The 27,294-nt window shown below is 46.4% G+C and overlaps 2 protein-coding genes across 4 annotated transcripts; one reads left to right on the top strand and one right to left on the bottom strand.

Annotated features, from left to right (window-relative positions):
- Window positions 1-13,434: 13,434 nt before the first annotated feature.
- On the bottom strand, window positions 13,435-17,121 carry LOC117838085 (scarecrow-like protein 9). 3 transcript variants are annotated; one of them, XM_072290647.1, is made up of 3 exons: window positions 16,904-17,121; window positions 14,004-16,368; window positions 13,435-13,865 (listed from the first exon to the last, which is right to left on the bottom strand). In XM_072290647.1, exon 2 carries the CDS (start codon window positions 16,321-16,323, stop codon window positions 14,119-14,121), a length of 2,205 nt encoding a protein of 734 aa, XP_072146748.1. In that variant the 5' UTR covers window positions 16,324-16,368; window positions 16,904-17,121; the 3' UTR covers window positions 13,435-13,865; window positions 14,004-14,118. The 3 variants fall into 3 exon arrangements, with proteins under 3 accessions (XP_072146748.1, XP_034573853.1, XP_034573854.1); XM_034717962.2 differs by having other exon boundaries at window positions 14,004-16,346; XM_034717963.2 differs by lacking the exon at window positions 16,904-17,121 and adding an exon at window positions 16,461-16,891 and having other exon boundaries at window positions 14,004-16,346.
- A 2,127-nt stretch (window positions 17,122-19,248) lies between these two features.
- LOC117839071 (oxysterol-binding protein-related protein 3C) lies at window positions 19,249-23,858 on the top strand. Its single transcript, XM_034719316.2, has 10 exons — window positions 19,249-19,591; window positions 20,326-20,419; window positions 21,404-21,520; window positions 21,849-21,921; window positions 22,001-22,119; window positions 22,210-22,331; window positions 22,474-22,650; window positions 22,822-22,966; window positions 23,083-23,261; window positions 23,389-23,858. Exons 1-10 carry the CDS (start codon window positions 19,479-19,481, stop codon window positions 23,633-23,635), a joined length of 1,386 nt encoding a protein of 461 aa, XP_034575207.1. The 5' UTR covers window positions 19,249-19,478; the 3' UTR covers window positions 23,636-23,858.
- The last annotated feature ends 3,436 nt before the right edge of the window (window positions 23,859-27,294 follow it).

The raw sequence follows: 27,294 nt of genomic DNA, 5'->3' as shown, positions 1-27,294 counted from the left end.
GCTTCCATCTCTCCTGTTCCATGAGACGTCAACCTCTTGGCAGCTGTTGAGCCGATGAAGCAGCCAAACCACCAAAAGCCTGGAGATCGGGGATATTCCCGTGCGGGATCGAGCAGCGCAACAGATAGCTACGCCCAAAGCTATGTGCCTTTCTCGTTAAAAAAAATATCAAATTTAGAGAGTCTGGACAAGTTTTTTTTCCCTTGAAAAAAGGATAACATGATTTTTCATAATTGTCCTTGTAATCGTAAAAAGAAAAAAAACGGAGAACATGATTTAGAGGTCATAGTGCTAGATGATCGTTCTAGGACGATAAACACTAGTATCTCCGCGTCACACCGTCGCACCAGATTTCATTGCCTTTGGCTTGCAGGCTTGTTGAACCTGCAGTCTGAACTTTGAAAGCATGCCACACACTCTCCTGTCTAACCTGCTCGGGAGGTAACAGCACGAAAAGAGAAAATAAAAAAGGAAAGAAAGGGCCGTGCGTGGAGCATGTGAAAGCATCGATGTCATCGCTCTCGGACTTGAGAGCAAGAATCCAAAACAGGATGTGACACAATGAGGAAACTAGAGAGTATGGTTAAAAAGTGCGGATTGCTCTGAAATTGCCCGATTTCAGCTAGCAATTGAACGACAGTTCAAGTCAATGTCGTTTGCATCTGTCTAAGCTTGCCTTGCCGTGTGGCCAAATCATTCGATCGACACATCCTGTGAAGCAACAACAACAGCTTGACTGAAATGGTTCCACCCTGATTGTTTCAGATTCCAAGGGTTTAACATATATTTCTGAGGAAGAGAGGTTTCAAGGACAACACTTGCTGAGTTGCTGGTGTTTTCAGGGTTGAAAACACAAGAGTCAGAAAGGACTGAACCATGTACTTACTACTGATGAGTTCTGGAGTGCAAGGAAGAGCAACCACCGAAGGACTAAGAAAAGATCCCACTTTCTGGTGCGAGAATCAGACAACAATGCCTTTCAAAAAAAATATACATATAATCAGACAAGATTGTTCTCAGTACTTAATCAGCAGATGACACGACTGACGAGACGTTCCAGCCCCTACTTGCTGAAAGATTAGGACTGGGAGAAAAAAGGGCAATATTTAAGGTGTGTTTGGATACGAGGTGCTAAACTTTAGCAGGGTCACATCGGATGTTCGGATGCTAATTAGGAGGACTAAATATGAGCTAATTATAAAACTAGTTGCACAGATGGAGTCTAATTCGCGAGACGAATCTATTAAAGCTAATTAATCCATCATTAGCAAATGTTCACTGTAGCACCACATTATCAAATCATGGACTAATTAGGCTTAATAGATTCGTCTCGCGAATTAGACTCCATCTGTGCAATTAGTTTTATAATTAGACTATATTTAATACTTCTAATTAGTATCCAAACATTCGATGTGACATGTGCTTAAAGTTTAGAAGTGGGTATCAAACACACCTTAGTGCGCAAGTTGTGAAGGGGACGACAGGATCGCAGAAATGTCACGGACATGAAGCTCCCTTTCCGGTGATCCTTGGGCAAAGCCACTCCGCGTTATTTTACGGGTTTATCTCCCAATAATTAACGGCGACCTGACAGGCGTGAAAACAACGTGTATGTGATTTGCCAGCCGCGGTGACATCAGGAGTGAAATGACAGGGAACCATCGGTGTTAATTGCCTCCGGTGGTCGTTGAAGTGGCAGTGGTGCTAAACAATTGGTGATTTTTAAGTACTGCCGCTTGACTTCGAAACGCCCAGAACATGCACCCCGATTTGTCAGCGTGTACACACGGCTGTGAAGCTGTCAAGTTCCCTCGGGATGTTTATATGTATCGTTGCTGTTGCATCTATGCGTCGTCAGAACGGAAGCCGGAGTTGGATTAAAGCACCCGCGTGGATCACATGGAAATCCAGTTTATTGGTACGATACATTATCTAGATGTTGGGTGCTTCAGTTAGCTGTTCGGTCGATCAGCACGCGCATTACAACGAGGATGGATCCTACCGTACTAAACTGAAACGGTACGGATCTTAGGCCTTTTGTTTAAGCTTCTGCTGGTCGTTAGAAGCCAAAAGCTGAAACAAATAGGATGTTTGTATAAATGGCTTTTAGAAAATTAATCAAAGCTACATTTGCATTAGAAGCTCAAAGCAGAAATGGAGTTTTTTTATGGCTTACGTGGAATATTGTTCCGAGGAGTATTGTATGTATGATACATTTCATTCTCTCAAGAACCACTTTACAAAGATATCTTTTCCAATTTTTCAAAATCTGACATTTTAGAATCAGCCTACCGAAGCCAATTTTTATAATGCTGCAACTCAAACAAACATACTCCTAATCAACCGGTAAGCTATCTCTCATGAACTAACCTAGTACTATCTATTCCAAAATGTAATTTGTTATACTTTTATACTAAATCAAATTTAACTAGTTTTGATCAAATTTATAGAAGAAAAATATATAATACAAAATGGATACGCACTATGAAGTACCAACTGCTATGGTATCAGGACATATTTATGGTAGAATCAAATTTGAAGTTATAGATATTGATCCCTTTTTCTTATAATGTTAGTTAATTTTTTGTTTTAAAAAGTTCAAGTTAACACAAAACTAAAATAACCTTACATATTGAAACCGAGAGAGTATTTATTAGGAAAGCAACGAATAGCAAATACTGAAACTACACGGCAGCTTGGTGCGTACGTGCTGACAGCTTGCTAGCTGCAAGCCTACAAGTAGAACAATTCGATCTGCGAACTGTGATCGTCCATATATATACGGGACGCGGTAAAACTACGACAAGAAGCGTAACGCGACACGGCTGGTGCGTACTAGCCCATTGGCCACGCGATCAGGGATGGACTCCAGCTCGTCACATTGGATCGCTTCTTCTGTCCCATTCCCAGCTGTAACATACTACTAACATAGTGCAGCCAGCTAACGGACCCTTCCGTGCAATCTCGAGGCAAAGATTGTGGCCGCTGAAATCTATTTTGTTCGTGTTATTTATTCATTCACTACTAGTCCACGGTCCACGAAATAATGCCTAGTCTTTTCCGGCAACCGCGAGCTTTACATAAGTGTGCACCTCATCACGGGTCAGACAACAATTTTGTATCCAGCTAGTGACACAGCAGCTTCGTCAGGAGAAAAGAAAATGGCCGCTTGCTATTATGGAAACTCGACCCGGCTCCAGGTCAACGGTTCAACGTAAGCTGCTGTCTAAAACGGGCACGCAAATACACTAGTTTAATGCTGCACGACGTGAGGATTTAAGTACACTATAATATAGCACTAGCAGTTCACACGAATGAGCTCATTGCAACTTTCTTGGACTATTTTTTTTCTTTATCACGGACGATGGATGCAGATGCAGACGGAGTTAGCTAGAATTAACCACGGTTGGCTCACGGCACCTTGACCCCGATGTGCCGAGAGAGCCAACGGCGATCGGAGGGCTACGCGTGCGCGTCCGTACGTACGCAACGAGCCGCCCTGCCGGCCGGGCCGGCGTTGTCGGTGGCGTCCGAGAGGGACGGCGGAATCCGGTGACATGAACGGTGAACTCCTCCTATTCACATTGCACAGCAACAACGAATGGAACAAACAGGACACCCCCCACAAGTGCGTAAAATAGTTGGGCCCTGCGGTGGGTGTTGCTGTGCGGGTCAGCGCGGGAACTCAAGTGCGCGGCGCGCACGTCGCTTCGTCGCCCTTGTCGTGGTGCGCCCGCGCAACGGTGGCCAAGGGCTCCAGCGAGCGAACCGGCTGGTGATCTGAACAAGAGCTGGACGGCCGGTCTGGAGCGCACGGCCGCGGAGAGCGCCCGGCCTCTCCCGTCACCCCCGCGCGCCTGCCTTTCGGCATTGCCTCGCGCCCGTCCGTCCTCCGAACCAGCGATGGGGACCGACGGGCGCGTCGCTGTCGCCATCGGCGTCGCCGTCGCGGCGGTCAGTGCCGCCTCCCCCTTACCAGTAATCGTCGTCCGTCCTCGCCACCACTGACCGACCCGGCAAGGGGTTTTGGTGGCTTGCCTTTGTTTCGCTCCGGGGATGTCTCGGTTCGGTGGGCATAAAGCGTAGGTGCGCTGAAAAAGGAGCCTCGGAGTAGGCTGGCTGCTAAACTAGGACTTTTTAAAAAAGGGTTAAACTAGAATTAGTGTGTGGAGGCTGATGCCGACTAGGAGGCGAACCTAGAACATTTTTAGCATATCGTGTAGGCATTAAGAACTGGTTTCTTAGTCACAAATATTATCCCACGCATAAATGTATTTGGAGATGGATAGTGTGGCCGCCCATTTTAGTTTACGCCGATTAGTTGGGTTTTACCTTTCGTCACCCGCCGTCCACACGATCACAATCGATCATACGGCAGATGTTTAGTGCTCTTATGAGAGCTTTCTCTTCTTATGTAGGACTGCAAACATAGCCTATTGATAAAAGACTCTACTTGTGCTCAGGCTGAGGCTATATAGCTTAACCGCTTAAGCCAATCGAAGACAAGAAGAGGAATAATGGGCTCCATAGACCAGACACCATTTTAGCTCTGCAACTTCGCTGGCTGTGGCGGCAGTGGACCGACGAAGGGAAACCATGGATCGGACCAGACATCCCGTGCAACAACACTGACCGTCTCCTTTTGTGGCGACAACCAAAATCAAAATTGGGAATGAGCAAAAAACATCGTTCTGGAACAGTGCTTGGCTGCAGGGACAAAGACCCAGAGACATTGCGCCCTCTGTCTACAGAATCTCCAAGAGAAAGAATAGATCATTACGAGATGCACTTGTTGGAAGACAATGGATCAAAACTTGGACCTGCACCACCAGTCGTTCACGGCATGCCTATTCGCCGGATTCACTCAATTGTGGGCAGCAGCAAGACAGGTCCAATTGATATCAGATGTTCAGGACGAAATCGCCTGGAAGCTGGAAGCTAGATGTGTCGAACAAATACTCTGCAAGTTCAGCTTACCACGCGCAATTCCTGGAGGCCATAGCGACTAACTTCAATAAGATCATTTGGCACGTCTGGTGCCGTCGAAGTGCAAATTCTTTAGGTGACTAGCGATTCAAGACAGAATTTGAACGGCGGATAGGCTCAGCGTAAGAGGCTGGCCACACAATCCGGCATGTGCCTTATGTTGTTCGGTCCCTCCAATAGGAAAGCACCTCTTCTTCAAGTGCAGATTCACAAAGAGTACGTGGGCGCAGTTAGCTTACTGGATTGGGGAAAGGCTGCACCCAGGACAATGGGAGCCTGCAACATCAGTGTTAGCAAATAATACGAAAATAAGATTGAACACGAGAAACGATTTTTATATGAAAAACCCTTGCGGGAAAAAACCATGGACACCAATCGGCAATCTTCACTATAATGAGAGAGTTACAACGCAGGGAATACAATGAGTCGTCTTACTCTTCCCATACGGCTTGCAAGATGTATATATAGGGTGGACTCAACTGATTGCAGTCAAATACGGAAACAAATCCGCTAATCACATAACCCGAACCGTGGGCCCTCGGCATCCCCACAAGACACACGTTAGAATTTGGATCATATCCAACAAACTCCACCTTGAGACGAATTCCATTTGTAGCAAATGAAGTATCATTAATGAACTCACTTTAATAGTAAATAATCACCGACGCCAAAGTCGCTAGGACTTAAACTTTAGCACCAACCAAGCTTGAGCAGAGCTCAAACTTAGCTGTAGGAACAAGTTTAGTCAACATATTAGCTGGATTGTCATGAGTATTTATCTTGCATACTTTAACATCACCTTCAGCAATAACGTCTCGAATAAAATGATACCTCACGTCAATGTGCTTTGTTCTTTCATGAAACATCCGATTTTTAGTAAGGCAAATAGCACTTTGACTATCACAATGTATAGTAATGCAAGAAGAAATCCCGCAAAGCTCAGAGCATAAACCTCTACCAAATAGCTTCTTTACAAGCTTCAGAAATAGCCATATATTCAGCTTCAGTAGTGAACAAAGCAACAGTAGCATGTAAACTTGCTTTCTAACTAACAGCACAACCATCAACGGTGAAAACATAACCTGTGAGAGACATCCTCTTATCCAAATCACCAGCATAATCAAAATCAACATAATCAACAAGTCCATCTTTAGATTTCCCAAACTGCAAACAAGCATTAGAAGTACCACGCAGATATATGAAAATCCACTGAACTGCATTCCAATACTTTCTACCAAAATTAGCCATGTATCTACTGACAACACTCAATGAATGAGATAAATCAGGACGAGAACAGACCATGGCATATATAATTGAATCAACTCCACTGGAATATGGAACTCTAGACATGTACTTCACTATACAAAATGCTGAAGATAATTTGAAATGTGCAGCTAACGAAGTACTCACTGGTTTTGCATTATGCATATTAAAACGACGAAGGACCTTTTCAATATAAGTTGACTGAGATATAACATACCAGATTTTCTATCTCTGATAATTTCCATACCAAGAATTTTCTTAGCTGCACCAAAATCCTTCATCTCAAATTCTAAATTCAATTGTACTTTTAACTTAGCTATTTCTGATTTATCTTTTGCAGCAATCAATATATTGTCAACATAAAGAAGCAAATAAATAGCTAAACCATTAACTATGTTCAAATAGACACAGCTATCATAATTCGACCGCTTAAAACTATGAGAGAGCGTAAATGAGTCAAATCTCTTATACCATTGCCTAGGAGATTGTTTCAAGCCACAGACAAGGTTTTCTTTTCTAGGAATAACAAAACCTTCATGTTGGTCCATATAAATGATCTCTTCTAACTCCCCAGTAAGAATGCAGTTTTAACATCTAACTGCTCCAACTCATAATCATGCATAGCAACAATACTCAACAAAGTACGAATGGAACTATGCTTCACTACTGGAGAAAAGACATCATTAAAATCAATACCTGGAATCTGGCTATAGCCTTTAGCAACCAACCTTGCTTTATACCTTGCTGGCTCACTTGGAGAAATAGCTTCCTTTCTTTTGAAAATCCATTTGCAATGAACAGGCTTTTTATCCTTAGGCAATTTTACTAAATCCCAAGTACCATTCTTTTCAAGTGACTCCATCTCATCTTGCATAGCGGTCATCCAATTGTTACCATCAGCAGAAGTAATAGTCTCAGAATAATTAGAAGGTTCAACACCTTCAATGTCTTCTGCAACACTCAGGGCATAAGCAATATTGCATTCTTCAATCAACTTGTCTTAGGAGCCCTGCTAGCTCTATCAGATGCAATAGATTGTTGTGGAGGACCCTCTGGTTCTCCTGCTAATCACAACCTTTCGAGTTTGTGGATTCCACAACTTATAACTTTTAACACCAGGTTGATAAAAAAAAAGATGCACTTAATAGTTCTAGGCTCTAATTTACCATTATCAACATGAGCATAAGCAGTACAACCAAAACTCTCAATTGTGAATAATCAATTGGAGAACCAGACCATACCTCAATTGGAGTTTTTCTTATCAATGGCAATATTGGTGAACGATAGCAACTAGTGGAAGCAGCTTCAGCCAAAAACATCTATTCAGACCAAAATCAGACAACATGCAACGGGCCTTAGAGATGATAGTCTTGTTCATACGCTCAGCTACACCATTCTGTTAGGATGTATAAGGAACAGTGTAGTGCCTAACAATGCCTTCAGATTTGCAATATGACTTAAATTCATTAGAACATAATTCCATCCCATTATCAATGCGAAGCTTCTTAACTTTCTTTTTAGTTTGGTTTCCAACCGTAATCTTTCACTCTTTAAATGCTGAAAATGCTTCTGATTTGTCTTTCAAGAAATAAGGCCATACCTTTCTAGAATAATCATCAATTACGATCTAATGAGCATCACCAAGAGAAGGCTTGTGAGATGGTCCCCATAAATCATAATGCACATAATTAAGAATACCTTTACTTGTATGAGTAGATGTATTGAATTTCACCCTCTTATGTTTGTCAAACACACAATGCTCACAGAAATCCAACTTGCTAATGTTATGACTATCGAGAAGTCCTCTCTTTCTTAGCACTGCCAAGTCAAGCTCACTCATATGCCAAAGATTAGTAGCATCAGAAGTAGATAATAAATTAGAAATTATAGCGGCATCACCTGTAATTGTAGTACGACAAATACGATACAAATTGGCAGATTTCAAATCATCTTTCATAACAATAAGAGAACCTTTTGACACTTTCAAAACTCCGTCTCCACCGGAGTACTTGTACCCTTTGCCATCAAGAGTACTCAAAGAAATAAGATTCTTACTCTGGAATATGCCTCACATATGTCAAAGTTGTAGTAATACCATCGTGCATCTTAATCTGGACGGATCCAATGCCAATCATCTGATGTGATCTATCATCACCCATTCTAGCAGAACCACCTAGGATAGAATCATAAGTGATGAACCAATCTCTATTAATGCATATATGAAAGGAAGCAGCAGAATCAAGAATCCATTCATCACCACTATTTGCACATCCAGCAAAAGCAACAAGAACCTCAAAACGATCTGAAGTAGCAGCAACAAAAGCATTAACTTCATCAGATTTACCTTTCGATCTATACGTGCCAGTTCTCTTTTCCCTGTTCTTCAACTTGTAGCGCTCAGATATAAAATGAGTCTTCTTCTTGCAATAATTGCAGAATTTCTCATCCTTGCCTCTAGACTTTGAACGTCCCTATAACCATTCGAACTCTTGCCTCTATATTCATTATTTTATTTATTTTGTGTCCTGCCATGCACAGACAAAGCTTCTCCATTGGAAGCTAAACCTTCAGTAGACACCATCTGTTTCATCTTTTTCTTAGCTTGCAATGCTTCATAAACTTCATTCATGGTTAGAGTATCATGACTATATAATATGGTATCTTTGAAGTTTGCAAAAGAACTAGGCAATGAGCACAAAAGAATAAGACCGAAGTCCTCATCATCATATTTTATCTCCATAGACTGTAGGTCAGCAACAATCTCCTTAAAGACCGAAAGATGGTTAGGCACAGAACCACCTTCTTGCAACTTGTGCGTGTACAACTTCATCTTCATATGCATCTTGCTTGTCAAATCTTTAGACATGTAAATTGACTTCAATTTGAGCCATAAAGCAGCAACGGTTTTCTCCTGCAAAATCTCTTGCAAAAAATTATTTGAAAGATGAAGATGAATATGAGAAAAGACCTTACGATCTTTTCTCTTCTCATCATCGGTCCAGGACTTTGAATCTTGTTCCCGAATTTCTCAAGCGCATCATCCAAATCAGCTTGCGCTAAAACAGCTCGCATCTTGACTTGCCATAATACGAACCTTGTATCTCGATCCAGCAGCGGAATATCATACTTCATCGAAACCATTTGGAAGAAAGAACCAGAAGAAAATAATCTGCAGTAATAATCTATTTAGGTATGTTACTGTGTAACCCTAGCACAAAACCTGCAGCCTGTGTACGCCTCCTGTGTACGATTAGCAAAGAGCTACTGAAATCTCCTGGTAGACCTCCGTGTGGCCGTAGCAAATCTGCTCAAAATTGAGAGCGCGAGGACAACGAGCGGAGCCTGTACTCCACCTCGATGGCTCGATGCTTGCACACAAACAGCAGTAGGAATTTCCTCCGCTTCTGGACGTCTTGCACCTCTGCACCTCGATCTGCGTGAACAGTAGTGCGGCAGCAGGTTATTTCTCCATCAGGGAGGAGACGGCAGCAGGCCAGCAGCGGCTTGATTTGTGGTCTCGAACTCGGCGACTTCGTCTAGGGCCCGCCGCCTGCACACGGAGCTCGCCGACTCCTCGGAACAGAAACTCTACGCGGGTGGACGCGTGAAACTGAACGGCCGAGGAACTCGACCTGAAGACGGCACCTGATGCCGTTGGACTCCGCCTCGAAATCGAGGCAGCAACGCGCGACAATAGATGACGCGCACGAGCGACAAGCCACCAAATTGATGAACCGCCTGATAGCAGGTGCGTTCGGCGAAGGAAAAAAACGGCGGCGGCGACGAACAGGGACTGGAACGCTAATTTATTTTCCAATCGAATCTCGTGGCCAGTTCCGGTACCACTTATTAGCAAATAAAGTGAAAATATGATCAAACACGAGACACGATTTTTATGTGAAAAACTCTTGCGGCAAAAAATCACGGACGTCAATCGGCGATCTTCACTATAATTGAAGAGTTACAACGTGAGGAATACAATAAGTCATCTTACTCTTCCTGTGTGACTTACAAGATGTATATATAGGGTGGACTAAACTGATTGCAGCTAAATACGAAAACAAATCCGTTAATCATATAACCCGAACCGTAGGTCCTGCAGGCGTCCCCACAAGACACGTTATAATTCGAATCATATCCAATCAGTTCACAGCTGGTGGTCTGCTAGAGCGTCGACGGTCGGTGTGCCACGTAAAGGGTTGAAGTCGCTTGTCATCCTGATTTGTTGGAAGGTTTGGAAAGATCGCACAATTTTTAATCACGTCGAGGCATCAACGACAATACTATCCTCAAAAAATCAAAGATGAGATTTTAACCTGGATCATGGTAGGAGCAAAACATTTAGCTAACCTTGTACAGAGAGAGAGAGTCTCTAACACATACAGCTTTCTTTTCTTTTTTCTATTTTCCTCGTCGTTTTTGGCGGGGTGTAATTTTGTGAACTTGGCCATCCGGCTATCCCTATTTTTAAATACAGAGGGCAGCCCTTTTACCGGTTCGCGTAAAAAAAACATAGACCAGACACCATCTCACACTGAAAAACGAGCTAGAAACTCCGAACAATGATCAACGACACACATGAGTGTCTCCCTTGACATTTTATCTGGACAGCAAACTAAAATGATTTGGGCAGGACATGATGGCAACAGAAGAATTATAGAACCAGAAGGCAGGCAGCTAGGGGACAAACCCCGGTGGGCCGGGCTGGCCGAGCAATCGCTGCTGGAGCGGATCAAGCTTGCGGCCATCGAAACCACGTCCAGCTCAGCGCTTATCCGCGTGGGCCCCGCACTAGTGGCGTGGAATTATCCGGGGATTACTTCTGACGGGGACGAGGGCACGAGAGGAGCGGTACGTGTGAGATGAATCCGGCGTTCGTGGCCACCGTGCTGCCCCATGGGGACGGCAAAGGCAGGAGGCTGGAGGCTTTCGCTTGTCCACAGGGCCAGGGCCAGCGATCCCGTCCCGTCCCGCATAATTGGCGGCCGTCAGCTCAGACGGGTGAGGTGGATGGATCATGGATCTGCAGTTTGTCACTGGCTCCGTTTTTTGTTTGGATCGGCGGCCTTTTGTTGCGTACTTGCTTGCGCCTGTCATCGTTCGTGTGACCATCGAGCCCTGGGATGGGAGCTTGCTGCTCGGCCGGATAAGCGTAGCCCCCCGGCGAAAACACGAGGAATTAATGATCAGTTTCTTAATAAAAAGATAATGACTGAAATGATATTTTTCCTATGGATGAATGACTACTGGGAAATGATGAAGCTTGAAAGTTGGTAAACCTAGTCGACATGAGTTTGCGCATGAATCCAAGGAGTTGTTGGCACGTTGCGTCAGGTTCGATTAACGACAAAAGGTGCCAAACTGACGATCCCTTTGCGGCTTTGCAATTAGTCTCAACCAACCGATTTCTGAATATATCAGCCAAAGAACGTGCAGAAGATCATAGTTTAGATATCCTAGATTAGGAGGGTAGATAATCTAGTGTGGAAAGTTAATGGCCATAAAACCAATCTATCATTGATGGGAATCCTCTACATTAGTTTGAAAATACTTGCACAACCTAAGTCATACATACTACACGCTAAAATATTGCCAACCTAGTACCTTGGTTGCTATTTTGTTCCAGAAGATATACTACCATGGCAGCAGCCTTGCAGGGAGAATGAAGGTATTGGGCCCAAACTGACGTTCCCACAATTTCGAGCTTATAGAAGAAGCTCTTCCATGCCTGGTGTGGGCTTAAAGAAAAGCCTACATCAGGCTTCTACAGTCTTCGCAGTGCAGGCCCACTGCAAAGTGGTTAACGCCTGCTGTGAGCGTTCACCCTTCCCGTGCCTGTAATAAAGTCCTAATCGTGCTTTTACCCGAGCGACTCCCTCGCTCTCTCTCTCTCTCTCTCTGCACTGCGCCGTCAGGACTCTTAACATGCAGAGCAGAATTGTAAGTCTTTCAGAACAGAGAAGGAAACGAAGCTTGGCCCATCCTCAAGGTCAAGGGTCTCTTCTTCAGTCCCACCCTTTTCTCCACCCTCTCAACGATGGCAGGTGATATGTCATACGTGCAAGCTACTCCTACAATGCTTGGTTCACAACAAATGCAAACAGAATAAGCAGTTAATCAACCGATAAAACGCGATAATGAGGGGAAAAAACATGGGCCTCTCATGGATGCCGCTTTCCCTTTACACCAGGGAATCACAGATGGGGAAAACAACACCTCAAAGCATGCCCTCAGACCGGAGAGACATCAGCGCCATCATCACGGCGCGAGGCCTCTTTCAGTTCACAAGCTGAGCCTGAGCCCCCCCTGTTGGTTCCATGTCCCCGTCGCCTTTATCTTCCTTTACACCCCCGGCTCACATGACACGAGCCGAGACGTGCCGTGCCGCCTCGAATTGATTTCGCGGCTGTGATCACGGTCGCCCAGCCCTGGTCTCCACTACAGGAATGACATGGTGATGAGCGAACGAGAGCGGAAAAGCATGGACACTTCTAAACAGCTCTGTGCAACTTGAGCCTGACGCTAGTCAACTTGGAGGAGGCTTTCATAGAACACTGCCCGTTCATGCAAGTTGCAAACAAGGCTCAGCTTGGTTTGCCTCGAGTTTCACCTGAGACAAGAAGTCGGCATCATATCTCGGATGGCAATTAATATTGGTCAATCATGAGAACAATATGAGGTTAAGAAGAAAGGCCTTCAAAGTTATGGCGAATCTAGGCATTGCAGCCAGATTGACCTTTCATTGCATTCTACTCCAACCTCTATTTATCAAAAAAGAGTTAGGATACTGTGGACGGCAATACAGACAATACAAAGATTCCAACAAATTCAGTTATGCAGAGAACATAAAGCGTTAAACAATTATCATATAAGTGGCTCTTAAAAGTCAACCCAATTATCAGTTGCCCAACAACAAAATCAACCTGCGACTAAGAAAAGATAAGCCACACAACGCATAATAAAATGAAGATACGGAGATAGTGGTTGCCACCTGCCAGTCCTGTGATATCATGTCAACCTTGTGGTGGCACCATGCACTAGTTATCGCCACAGAAAAGCAAGTACTATGCTGATCTGTAGCACTACTTTTCTATTAATATTCTCAAATTAGTGCTCCACTCAAGTTTATGGACTCATTTTGTGACAAAAACGCATCGCTCGAAATAAATAAATGAAGAATAGATCGACCAAAAGGAAAGCACTTCATGAGATATTAACTATAGTTCACACAAACAGCACCAGCCATTCTCATAGAACGAAGGTAGATAATTTAGCTTACTCGTTGGGGAATATTTGATCTGCTGAAGCTCAAAACCGGACTCATGTTTGCCAACATGGATGGATACAAGTAAAAAAAATACAGAGCTCAAGACAGCAGGTAGTTGGCTAGCTAATTAACTAATAATAGAAGCTGAGATCTGGTTATTGCTAATAGGATGGTCATGGAAGTAACTGGAAAGAAGAAAACTACGAATTAAATAAGGGTGATGATACCAACGCCAAGGAAGAGAGGTCAACAACTGCTCCTTTTCTCCAGTTTATCGCAGCACCAGCTGGAGAGATGTAAATCTAACAAAGCTATCACATTGATAATTGTTCGTTCTTCAAGCCATTTCCTGGAGACAAAACATTTCATGTCATTGTCACAACTATGCTCTGAGAACAGGTCTGTTAGACCAACATTACTGAAATACTATATGGTAACTACCCCATCAATTTATTCAATGTTGCACCAAACTTAGCTTGCAGCTTACCTTGAGCACACAGGTTCACAGGTCAAGGTCCAAACCAGAAAAAATAGCATGACTGTGATTAGCCCCCCTCCAAGGCTTCAAAATGGGATAGGAGACGCAGAATGAGACCAAGAACCTAGTTATTCTTAGGCTTCCATGTAGATATGGCATAGATTATCCTTCCTTTCCAGCCTTGCAGGAGCCATCCGCTGTCTTCATCTATGACGAAGTCCTTGTGATAAATGTCTTTTACTTTGTCCTTGGCTTTCATCACAATTTCTTGGTTTAAAGGCGATTGAACAAATCCAGCCCTGAGGTTCCTCACCTGCCACTGTTTGTACGTCTCGGGTCTCTCAACTCTGTCTGAGCCCTCACATGCAATAACATTGAGTGCCTCTCGGCCAAACAGATCCCTCTCTATAAGTGCACGCTGGGCATCATCCCGTGGGACAGTTGTCTCTAGCATGTCAAACAATGCGGAGAAATGGAACAATGCCTCACGGAAACGTGTGATGAAGAAGGGAACGCTGTATGACCCATTCACAATTCCATGGATGAAAATAGCTGGGTTGACTTGCCTTATGGTGTTGAGCACCCTATTCCTAGGGCTGTCTACAGCAACTGTTTCATCAATCAAGTTCCTGAACCGGTACAGGCAATTAACAATCACAACTTCATCCTTGCCAATTTTGAGATCCTCAACACGGATGGTTTCCCACTTTGATGCTATTCCCTGGTACTCAAAAGGGACATTAAACTTCTTAGCATATTCTGCAAGCCTTTGTCCAGTCTCTTCAATTCTCTCGGTAGGTCGGAAACCTGGCTGAGGTACATCAATTCCAGTGATGCGAAGAACAGGCGGACCACCTTCCCTCTTGGAGAGGCGCCTGATTAGGCATGGCCATTGGAAGCCAAAATAAATGCCAAAGTCAATGATATGCACCTTTGATGCATTTTTTATCATACTCAAGATTGTCTGATTGGAAAGAAAATGTGAAAGCCTCTTAAACGGGCATGCTGCCAGGTAAAGGTGGTAGGCTTTAAGCATGTCAGAGGCAGTTGTACGTTTTGCCACAAGCTTGTGGTAAAGCTGACTCCCTGTGCCTGCTAAGCGAGCCTCAAGACCATCTGCAAAGCAATGTGCCAACCTCTGGGCGCCATCACCATTTGGCTTGGAATGATGCCTTATTTGTTTTAACAATTCATTAGCAGTTCTGCGGTCATCTGCTGCCACAGCCTGTGCACAGTGGATGAGGATAGTCCTAAGGTCCACCACATCCTTCTTTGTTGGTTTCCTTCCTCGTGTCCGTGGCCCACTTGGCCCTTTCGTCTGAGTGACCTGAGAATTCTTGGAAGCTTCATTGCGCATCAGCTCTCGCAGATCTGTAGCCTTCTTCTCAGTTTGTCGAAGCAAATCATCAAACATCTCAATCCAATCAGGCTCATCAGAACAAAATGCAGACTGTTTAATGTTCCGTCCTTCCATCAGGTCAAGGTCTTCACTCTGTCTGTTTTTCCTGCTGTTCAACACATCTGCCTTCCTAGCATTTAAAGAAACATCTTTCCTTGCTTCTTGGGGTCTAGCAACACCACCAGCTTCTAAATCAATTACTAGTTTATTCCTAACAGGAAGAAACTTCTGGGCTTCCTCGATGCCTCTCCTGAAATCCCAAGTTGGAAGGCTCTCAAACAAATACTCAGGGATCCTCCCATTTGTGATCAAAGGATCTTCTAGCACACCCGCTGCACTGCATGCGTCACTTGATGGACCAACGAGCGGCTGAGAAGACTGACCACACAAGCCTCGATAAGATTCCATCTGTCCACTGCGTCCAGCATCGTAGCGCCGATTGCTATCCACTGCACCACCAACACTGCTGCTAGTAACAGTACTTGCCACAGATTGTGTACGACTGCTACTGCCACTCTCACTGGGGCTGTCCACAGACCAAGGGGTCAGCTGGTGATCAGGAGACGGTGGAAACTTGTGCCCAAGAATGTCGTAGAATGGCTTTGCAGCAGCACGTAGTGCTGCTGACTCCGCCTGGTACATGCTGCATTTCTCATCAATATCCTCCTCCATGAGCATCCGGCTAATATAGTTGAGGGACTCATCTGAGATGAACTCCCAATCCTCCGGGTTGTCAGTTTCAGTGTTGGCCCTCGACACGGTGGATGAAGGATTGGAATAGGGCTCTGCTGCGATCTGGGGCACAACCGCAGGCAGTGGATCTATGAACCTGAAATAATCACTTGAGCTGCTGTGGTCTGCGTAACCATCGTAAGACAAGCCTCCACAGAACATGCCAGATAGCTCGCCATAAGTATTATCCAGACCCATTGGTGACCTCCACGAAATCTCGCCTGTTTACATGTTTCATTTCACCTTTTGCAGTCAGTAACAAATTTGTCAAGTGCAGAAAAACAAACGAGCATAAAATCCACACTAAAATCTTCTTTGTGTAGTACAAATCTTACCTATCCGTAATAACAGCGATGGATCTTGCTCTATATAAACACACTAATTTGCCATTAATACTAAGAACTGACGAGTTCCTCAATGAGTAAAGAAACAATTGAAGACGCGGATCAACAAGCCTAAAATCACGCCGGGAAGCAAGACAGAGAAGGCTGATCACAACAAAAATGGTGAGCTACTCCCTTCATCCATGCTACCGCGTGAGCAAAAAGCAACCAAACAGCGGATCCTCCTCAGTCGTACCCACATCCCCTTCTAAAAACTAAAATTGTAGCACTTCGGCATGGACTACAGGCCAGAACCGATCACAGCAGCTCTCCTCCTCGGATCCTGGAGAACGGGGCGCCAAAATCCGCCCGTGAAAAGCAGCTTTTCCGGCTTCGCTTGACCGCCAAAGGAAAAAACAAAACGAGTAACGCGAAGGGGACGGGGCGAGGCTGACCTTAGCTTGGCAGGAGGGGACGCCGCCGAGGAAGAGCAGTCCTGTATCCCGCGCCGGCCGGGGCAACCGTGCCCGCCACCGCCTGCGCTGGCGCTGGTGGTGGCGCCGCCGCCGCCGCCGCGCCGCGGGTGCTGGGTGTGGGCGATGGTGATGTGATGCAGCCTGTGATGGACACGGGCATGGAGGCGGAGCAAATCCGAAAAGAATAATGCGGGGGACGGTGTGCCCGCTCGCTCGCTATCCCCCTCCTCTCTGTGTGTGCCGGGATTAGAAAATCGGGGGCATCCGAACCTTCTCGGGGCCCTGCCCAGGGCGGCGTGGCGCGATCGGGGCCGTCGGTCCGGAAGGATCGGGCCCGGGGGATAAAATATTAAGGAAAACTCGAGCGCGGGATAGCGGCCCAGTCGCGGCGCGTCTCCTCTCGCGGGGCCCCAGCCGGTGATCTGCGGCTGCGGAAAATTGGGTTATCTGATCTCCTCGTCGTCCTCGCTCGCTCGATCCCGTCCCACATCTGGCGCGTACGGGCGCCGATGCCGCCGGCTACCAGCACACATGCCGGCACGACCCTGCTACAGGGGCAACCGGGCCCGGTAGTACTTAATTATTTTATTTACTTGTATTTAACTTTAAAAATAACCGGCACCCTTCCTGATACGACGAGTGGTCACGATTCACCACTCTGCGCCCCCCCCCCCCCCCCCCCCCCCCCCCCCCCGCCCTGAGGTGAGGTGAGGTAGAGGGAAAAGATGTGTTGCGTGGCGCACGAGGACGGCCGCCCATTTGATGCAGCAACTCGGAGTGCGTCTTTCCATGGTGGTGATGCGAGTAGTTTTTGGTTGGTTACGGCGAGGTTGATCCTAAGATTTTAGCGTGGCGTGATGCCTTTCGGGTCCACCACTAGCGCGGCTGTGACGGTGATATTTTTTACTCGGAGGTTTGTCGGGAGGATCTTGGCGGGAGTGTAGCTTTGGACGGTGGGTGTGGTCTAGAGAGCTCGATTTCTCGTACCGTGCTTTTTGGGAATGTTGATAATAGCCTCTTGCCGCAGTGGTGGCTCTGGTGGACGCGGTGATCGACTGATCGTGAAACGGCGCCAAAATGAGGCCATTCAGGTTGCTGCCGCAAGCAAAAACCATCACGTTTTCTTTTTGTTGTTTAAGATTGTCCAAATAATTCGAACTGTAACAAAGTCGTCGTCCTGCGCGGACAAAGGCCCAGCACGCCGTCATGTCCATAGCAGCCGCAGGCCGTCGTGTCCGGCGAATTGCCGCTCAGCCCCAGCTTGGCAAGTTGGGGAGGGGGGGCGGTTGTTGCCCGTCCCTCCCCTCGGTGATCGACGTCAGGTCGCCGGATGCAGCAGTCGGCAACAACCATGGGAGGGCGTCGGCCATCCCCCCGCCCTTTTCGGATTCTGTGCCTGGGGGTGGCGTGCAGCGGGCTAGTGCGATTGCAGACCGCCGGACGGTGGCGCGAGCACGGTACGGGCTCCATGAGATGTCAGCAAGCGGGGCTGGAAGAAAATGGAGACGCAGCAAAAAGGAGAAGGGCGGACTGATACATGGCCCAGGAAGGAGGAAAAGTCGGGCTGTACATATGGGCCGGGAGGATGGTCACGCGCACCTCTATTAGACACATCTGGCCCAAATACATCGAGGGCCTACTGGGCTGGATAATATATTCGCCTCTCGTCGTTCCCACCACGGCGTGTGGGAACGCTAGTGGCCCACAAATACTCATGGCACCAGCGTTGTTTTTCCAGCGAAGATCCGGCGGTGGCCAGCTTTCGCATGTGCAACTGCAAGAGGAGGAGGAATCGGAATAGGATTAGACGACTTGCCGTTTTGGCACTGCGCGACCATGATCGTGCTCCACCTCAAAAGGAACTGGAGGGATCAACGGATTTTCTAAACAGCCAGGTCATATTAGGAATCGAAATAACAAAACATTGCTGTCCTGTTTCCTCATTGACTTTATTCTCATCTCACAAGAGAAGGATATTATATAGTAGTAAATCCCAGATCAAGCTTAATTATTTTTCTTCCAAAGAAATATCTTATGAAAATTTAAATCTTCGTATTTTTTGAGGGAGGAAAGGAAAAATTCAGTTGAAATTTGGTGTATAAGATACTAAGTTTTCCAATATTTTTGGTTCAACTTTCTCATACTAAATTTTCGTCAGTGTAAAATTTGACAATTTGGATGAGGGAGAGACTCGGATCACGGAGTTGGAATTGTAAAGTGGGAAGGGCATCGTGGTCATCTCGCCCGCCCACGTTGCGCCGCGCCCGGCCCGGTTCGTTAATATCACCACCGCCTGGGCGGCTCGACCTGACCGAACCCCCGCCGGCCTGCGCCTGTGCTCTGGTCCTCCCGCGACCGTTCCAAATTCCTCCTCGCGTTCGTATTCCACGCGGCGACGTCGCCATCGCGGCCGCCGCCCCGCTCCCCCTTCCTTCGCCTATACGTAGGTAGCCGCTGCGGCCGCCGCCCCCAAACCCTAAGCCTCCTGCCCCCCACGCGCACGCGGACGCCCTGGTGCGCCGCGGCTCGCACTTGACCCCGCAGATCGCCGGCGATGGGATCCAAGGACCAGGCCGGAGGGGCCGCCTCCTCGGGCGGCGGCTTCTTCTCGTCGTTCGCCGCCGGCGTGCGCAGCTGGGGCACCGCCGTGCACAAATCCGTCAACGGGTGAGTCGTCCGGCCCCATAGCGTCCCCTCTCTCCCGCTCTTCTCCTCAGATCCGCCTTGAGCTACCCCGTTGGAGCTCTGACAGAGCTGATCGGCGGGGATCGGGACCTCCCCGCTCCGTGATCTGGCGCTCCCGAGTCCGATCCCGGCTGCTGCTACTGATCCTGCCCGGTGTTACTGGCGAATTTTTGAATTGAGTATTTCGTCTAAGTTCAAGCTTGTTTATTTAGTAACTGTACGGTACCGTTCGATCAGTAGCTTTGCAATTATCATACAGTGATTTATGCCTACCTTTCTGTCAGTCTGATGCCATAGATTCTCACTTACAGTGATAAAGTGGATGCTAGGTTGAATGATAATTCCTTTGTATGTATTTAAGTACTAACATATGATGCTTTGAAGCTTAGATGGTATGTAAGTGTACAATTCAAAGTTTATATGATGTGATCCGTACTGAATTTCGATGCCAACAGTTCGATCTATGGCTTGACTTGCTTCAAAATGGACCTCCTTTGACGTGCGCAACATCTGTTGCCTCTTCACTTTTCAAGTTTACCTGTTTTTTCTCTCCACTTTATACTTATGCTTTGCCTTTTTTGGACTTTAATTCTCATGAAATGCACATGGTTAATTGGCTGTCGTTGGTATCCTCTGCAAATTCATTGTTTTGTAGTAGATGAGACAGTTTGCCGTTGCTTGGCTCTTTGTAATAAGCTGTTGTGTAATATCTGTAGGTTGCTCGGTTATGAAGGCCTTGAAGTTATTAACCCTGATGGAGGCACGGATGACGCTGAAGAAGAGGCCTTGAGGGGGCGATGGAAGCAGGAGGTAAGGATAAGCGAATTATCATTGCATAGTGTGTTGCTATATTATATTTCCTTTGGATCATTGGGTCGACCCAAAATTTGATAAAATGAACTACAGTGGCATGCCGTGTAATGTAGAGGAGTGAAATGAACTATGATGGCAAGTTACTGTAATTAATTAGCCAACCCAAGAACACCATTCGAAAGCAACTTGCATCCCTAGTTGCTATGAAGTCACGAGAATAAATTATATTTAAACACTACACAAATTGGGAACACGATTCACATTTTACTGGGGAAATTGATTTGAACTAAAAAAACATACATTTTTTTCTGCTAAATTAATTTCTTAATACTTCTTTTTCATCAAGTGTACAAGAATATTCTGCTTCTACCCTGTTGGATATCACAAAACCTTTAAACATCCTTAATGATTACTACAGTGCTCCCACATTTTTCTTGGACTATGTATGCTTAGAGTGTATTTTTATTATTTTGTGTTGGGGTTGATTGCCATCTTCCAATCTTGAGATTTCTTCTTGGTCTCCTATGAATATGAATCTACTCATTTGGTTGGCAGACCCTTACCTTGTTGGTCAGTGACTCAGTGTCACCCTAAGTTGATTTGTCTGACTATGGAATCACATGTTTACTGTACTCCTATTCATGGTTTGCAGGCTTGCTCGTAGTCATAGGTCATGAAGTAGAGAGTGATTTGGTATTTTGGTTCAAATTCTGTATCTTTTGACCATTTGACATGAACATGGGTATTGAAGGCTATAAAACATAGTAATTTGTACTCATATATAGAACGACATGTTTAGTGTAGTGACTTTCATGTTGCACACTGCTTGGTTCTTTCTAGATAAAACTATCAATCTGATAATTGCTTGGTTTATGAATGCAAGTAATGAGTCATTTGGACTCTGTATTTTAGTTGTTCAACCTGATTGTGCCAATTACTGCACCCCCTATGCTGTTTTTTGATACTGTGGCTATTTTGCAGGATCGTGACAGTTATTGGAAGATGATGCATAAATACATAGGATCGGATGTTACATCACTTGTGACACTTCCAGTCATCATTTTTGAACCAATGACAATGCTTCAGAAAATGGCCGAGGTTTGTACTGCTAAGTTATGAATTAGAGCGCTAAAGGGTGTGTCTGCAATTGTTTGATCCTCTGCAACTTTCAAAAATATTTCTGCGCATAAACTGTAGATGTTGTGGCAGTTTTTCCCTTGACCAAATAATTACTAATGTATGGTATAATGATCTTACAAGCTACCTTATGGCTGTGGTGACCTATTAAAAGCTGGGATTTAGTCACCCATTCTGTTATATAAGTCTCTTCCTGTTCTTAAATGAGCCCCATACGGAAAGGAACTTCCCATTATCTTTCATGTGATGATTTTGTGCTGATGCTTTTACCTGTTCTTACTGACTGCAGTTGATGGAATACTGTGAGTTGTTAGACAAAGCAGATGAATCTGAGGATCCATACATGCGTATGGCTTATGCTTGTGAGTTTCTCCTTCCCTCACCTGCAACACCACTCTAATGCCGTATCATGGTTGACTTAGCTTTTAGTCAATTTTTCAGCTGCATGGGCTGTTTCGGTCTACTTTGCATATCAGCGTACATGGAAGCCTTTCAATCCAATCCTTGGAGAGACTTATGAAATGGTTAACCACCAGGGCATTACATTTCTTGCGGAGCAGGTTAGCCATACGAATGCAGATATCTGGAATGCCAACAACTTTCATCAACAAATGTTGCTAATTTTACATTTTTTACCCTTATTTTTTCAGGTAAGCCATCATCCTCCAATGGGTGTTGCTCATTGTGAGAATGAGCATTTTACTTATGATATCACATCTAAGTTGAAGACCAAATTCTTGGGAAATTCATTGGAAGTTTACCCAGTTGGAAGGTGATTATTTAGAATTGTATTTGTTTCTTGGAGCTGGCTTGTGCTGAGTTGATAATGAACTGCAAATCTTTCTGAAGGTTGCATTGGAACCAGTTATTGAAATCACTAAATTTAACCCCTGTTATGTACTTCCATATCACAGGACTAGAGTGACACTTAAAAAATCTGGTGTCGTTTTGGATTTGGTGCCACCACCAACAAAGGTTAACAACCTGATATTTGGGCGCACATGGGTTGACTCACCTGGAGAGATGGTCATGACAAACCTGACAACTGGAGACAAAGCTGTGCTATATTTCCAGCCATGCGGCTGGTTCGGGTATGATCTTGGCCATCAATTTCTTGTTGCATCAGTAATTGACAGTTCATGTTGCCAATTATTCAGTTTTAGTATTATACTACTTTTTGTCTACAGTTCGTTGCGAGGGTGGGGTCAGTTCTTTCAATTTTGTTTTGCCAAGGGTTTGTCTCAACAGACTGTACATTTCAGGGCTGGCCGGTATGAGGTGGATGGGTATGTGTACAGTGCAGAGGAAGAACCCAAAATAATGATTACAGGGAAATGGAATACGTTTATGAGCTGCCAACCATGTGATCAAGAGGGCGAACCTATTCCAGGCACTGAGCTGAAGGAGGTAGTTTCTTTCACTTATCATTTCTAGTTAGGACTTCTGCTATATTCATGCAATGCCAGTCCCATATTTGCGGATGTCAGATCCACTTAACTGCTCATACATTAAACGTACTGCAGATCTGGAGGATTGCTCCAACCCCACAGAATGACAAGTACCAGTACACACACTTTGCTCACAAAATAAATAGCTTTGACACTGCTCCTAAGAAGCTGTTGCCATCTGATTCCCGGTTGAGGCCTGACCGATACGCGCTCGAGAAGGGTGACATGTCGAAGTCTGGCGCAGAAAAGAGCAGGTACTGCCCCTTTTTCTTGAATTCAGACCACTCGTTTGTACGCCCATTTTATTTGATGCTGTAATTTTGAGCATGGTGCCTGCCTTCTAGTTTTGTCCTTACACCTGAGTTTCTCCAAACTTTTCAGGCTGGAGGAACAACAGAGAGCTGAGAAAAGAACTCGTGAGGCCAAGGGTGAGCAATTTACACCCAGATGGTTTAACTTGACGGATGTAGTCGCCCCTACTCCCTGGGGTGAGTTGGAGATTTATGAATACAATGGCAAATATACTGAGCACCGGGCTGCCATCGATGGCTCCAGTGTCGGTGACGAGACAGATGTCACTTCCATCAAGTTCAACCCATGGCAGTACGGCAACTCATCATCCTCATGATTTCCCATGGTCTGAAGCTGCCAAGCTTTATTGTTATTGTGTAAAACGCTCCCAGGCCTCGGTTTGCGCTGATTGTTGTGCTATCAGCGGTTTTCATGCCTCTTTGTAGCATTATGACCTTCCTCGTCCCCAGTCGAGCCACAATTATTCAGGAAGTAATGTATTTGATGTAGCCCATCTACTGTCGTTAATCTAGCGGAAATTGCAGAGTTTCATTGAGCCATTGGGTGGCTGTGTCTATGCATGATAATCGAAGTTAACGACGCTGATACATACGGATGGAGCAGTGTAATCTGCGTTGCGTTTGTTCTCGTTTGGCCTGTGTCTCTATGTTCACTGTAGCGCGGAGAAGGTTGGCTGTCATCTCTGCTAAAGTTGAAACCATTGGCCCGATGCATCATTTGAATTGTGTACTTGATCTGATCAGAAGCAGGCAGGGCTGGCTGATTAATCGTGCATGGCAAGCGGCTGTGGGTCATTGTGTTCGATGGGTGGCACTAATGGCAGTGTTTGGTGATGAATAGCGAGTGGACCTGTGTGCCTGGCCTTGGCATCTTGCAGCAATGCATTTTGGTACAGGCCCCGCCCGGTCCAGCCGCACCAAATGCCAAGCGCTGCCTTGAGCTACTAGTGCTCAACAAATCACTTCGTTGTCTTCAGAGTTCAAAATAAAAACAGAGAACTTACAAGAACCTGTTTACTCGCTACAAGACTCCAGAGAAAATTCCAGCGTTCTAGACACAGCTGCCATTCACTAGAAACTTGAAGTAAAAACGCGTGAATCTTAATTCTGAAAACAAGACGTTCTCAGTTCATTCGAACCTTCAGAACCAGTTTTTTGGGCTGCCAGTGCCAGTTATAGCTGCTCCAGGCCTCCAGTAGCGTTGAGCGGTTACAGAAATTCTCTACACGGACTGGAGGCTAGCTCCTCTGCTTAGCTGACAGTGAGAACTCTCGTGCATGGATTGGAGCTAACAGTGAACGCACACACCAACTCCTTTGCGTAGCTGGAACGAGAATCCCCAGAACAGACCGGGAAAAGGGAGAACGGCCAAGGCGATAACGGTCACGTGTAGCGCGTCGCGAACGGAGGAACGGACGGGAAGGAGATGAGGAGGATTCGAGGAACGGTGGCCACTTGTCGTGCCGCAGATATGATTGGATCAAGCACCAAGGGAAGGGAAGGGAGGGCGTCCCACGGTAGTGGTCCCGCCCAATTCAGATCACTTCCGCCAGATGCCAATCCCGACGCGCGCGTCGGCGCGTGGGCTCGCCACGAGAAGCTCTGCAACTACCGGGAGCCCCGGGCCGGACAGGCGAACGACGCCGCTGCTACTAGTAACACACTCACTCATGTCCGTCGTTGTCACGGCGATCAAGACTCGAGAGCCGGTTCCGGACGCACAAAAACTCGCAAGGACGAAGCCCAGCTGTGGTCTGAATCGAAAGGTTTACTTACCGGAAAAAGTTGCCGTCCCTGATAGGATCCAAGATGCATGGAGGAGCCCGGCGCCTAAAACCCAACTGTCCCTCTCCGCTCTAGCTGGACGGCCACCATCCCCATCCGTCCCCAACCCAACCCGGCCGGAACCACACTTCCGTCAGGTCAGGTCAGGTCAGGTCAGATCAGGGCGTCCCTCTAGCTCTGGACAACAGACACGGTGGATGGACCACCTCCCACCTCGCCGGGCCCTTCCCTACCTTGGACTGCATCTTTCGGGTGCGTGACGCCCCGCCCTTTTCCCCTCGGACCGTCACGCGCGCATTTCGTTTCCCAGTAAACCGCGTCGCCATCACCATCATATAAAGCAAAGCAACCAAAGATGACGGCGAGACGAACAGTTCGGCGATAACAAATTTAGCCTCGTTAACAACCGTGTGGCCCTGCGCTCGTTGCACGGAACGCGCCAGGCACGTTGGGTAGGTACACCCTGTGCCCGCTTGGCCCATGCCGGGCGGCCTGATCGAACTGGAACGAAGCGCAGCGCACACGGGGACAGCGCGGCGCACGAGCGGGCGCGGCCGGCAACCACACATGACATGACCTCCCATGACGCGGAGGGCACTTGACGCCTGACGGACGCGCGACCTGCTGCCAGCCTCCACCGACTGGCCCCCGCCCCCCGCCGTTCCCTACCCTGGCTGGGCACAGGCGATGCAGCAGAGATATTCCTGCCAGCCATCTTTTGTTTTTCACTGGATTGCGTTGCGTTGGGGCCGGCACGGCGAACTGGCAAAGCGGCGTCCTCCTCGTCGTCGTCCATCGGCATGTGTGCCGCGCTGGCCCGGCACGAGCCCGCCGTCCCCGTAGCTGCTCTTTTCCGTTTGGGCTCGTCGGCTTCGGTAGGCACGGAGATGCACCGCGGATAGAGGAGGGAGACGGAGAGGGGACCAGCACCGGCTTTGCCCGGAGCTTATAGTTTTCAAGGAAAAGGGAGAGAAATGTTTTCAATGCCACATGCGTCCATGTGTACTTGGGGGCGACGAATTATTGGCTCCCACTTGGATGGGGTGGATCGACATATGGATGAGAGATCAGGCGAGCCCCTGCCCGTATCCATCCAGTGCGGAGCTCGGACGCCATCACGCCAAGCTCTCAGATTTCCGGGATCAGATTTCGCAAGCTGAGCCTCCATTCAGCACGTAGATCCATGCCGCTAAAACGCCCTACCTCGCGCGTAGCCACGAACAACTTCGTAGGGTCGCCGGCGCCTCCATCGAAATAACCATCTCAATCATCGTCAGGACACCGGAATTCGGCAAGCTGGAACCCTCACTGTGCAGATGTCGCCCACCTGGCTTCAGTGCTCACACCCGCTGTAAACAGAAACAGATCATGCACCATCGACAGGCACAGTTGCTGCCTTGTTTCTTTATCCGATCGGCGTGGCTGTCATTGTATACCGTTATTATGTGTGGGGCCCTGCAGGCTGCGGAGCATGATGGAATCTTTGCATGGACACATCAGCCAGCAGCCACCAGGCAGCCTAACAATCTCACCTCATATCACACCCTACAGCTGCCTAATCCAGATGCAACAGCAGCCACTTAATTTAAACTAGCATTTGCAGCTGGTTCCTGGAACTGTACTCACACCAGGTAGTCTAGTCAGTACATGTCAATTTAGCTGTAAATTCGTCCTCACCCCTTTTTCCCCCTACGAAACAGATGGGTTGGATGTGACCCAAGAAAAGGATATACCCTTCCTGAAGCCTTCTAAGGTCAATTTGAACCGAAGAAAAGAGGGGAACGTAAAGTGACATGAGTGAGTGCCTGTGAAGTCGGCACACCACTACACATCTTTATGAATTTCTCTTTTTGTTATTTTAATTGCAATTATGTTACTCAATTATTGTCATGCTGATTTTCTGTGTGTGCTTTTCGAGAGATCTAGCAAAAAATAGTAGAGCTGGATCAACTGCCATTTAAATACACATCCCATGCAAATTATTTAGCAAAATATGCCTTTTCAGCAGAATACATTATTAAGCGCGAACTAGTCCGCGTAAACTTGTGTCTTGATATGAAACTCCCAGCAGCGTCCAAAGAATACATTTTCCATCGCTTCTAAAGAAGGAATAATTTCTCTTTCTCACAACGCATGTGATCTGATAAACAGCTCTTGCTACCTTAAGCGTATCGATCCATGTGATTTCCCA

Source organism: Setaria viridis, chromosome 9 (assembly GCF_005286985.2).
Source record: "Setaria viridis chromosome 9, Setaria_viridis_v4.0, whole genome shotgun sequence".
NCBI lineage: Eukaryota > Viridiplantae > Streptophyta > Magnoliopsida > Poales > Poaceae > Setaria > Setaria viridis.
This window is presented reverse-complemented; position numbering and strand designations above follow the sequence as displayed.

Bases quoted from the DNA above. Each gene is read 5' to 3' on its own strand.
- LOC117838085 (XM_072290647.1), bottom strand. From the start codon at position 16,323: ATGGGTCTGGATAATACTTATGGCGAGCTATCTGGCATGTTCTGTGGA.
- LOC117839071 (XM_034719316.2), top strand. From the start codon at position 19,479: ATGGGATCCAAGGACCAGGCCGGAGGGGCCGCCTCCTCGGGCGGCGGC. The intron at 19,592-20,325 runs GTGAGTCGTCCG...TAATATCTGTAG, and splicing joins GTGCACAAATCCGTCAACGG to GTTGCTCGGTTATGAAGGCC. The intron at 22,120-22,209 runs GTTAGCCATACG...TTATTTTTTCAG, and splicing joins TTACATTTCTTGCGGAGCAG to GTAAGCCATCATCCTCCAAT.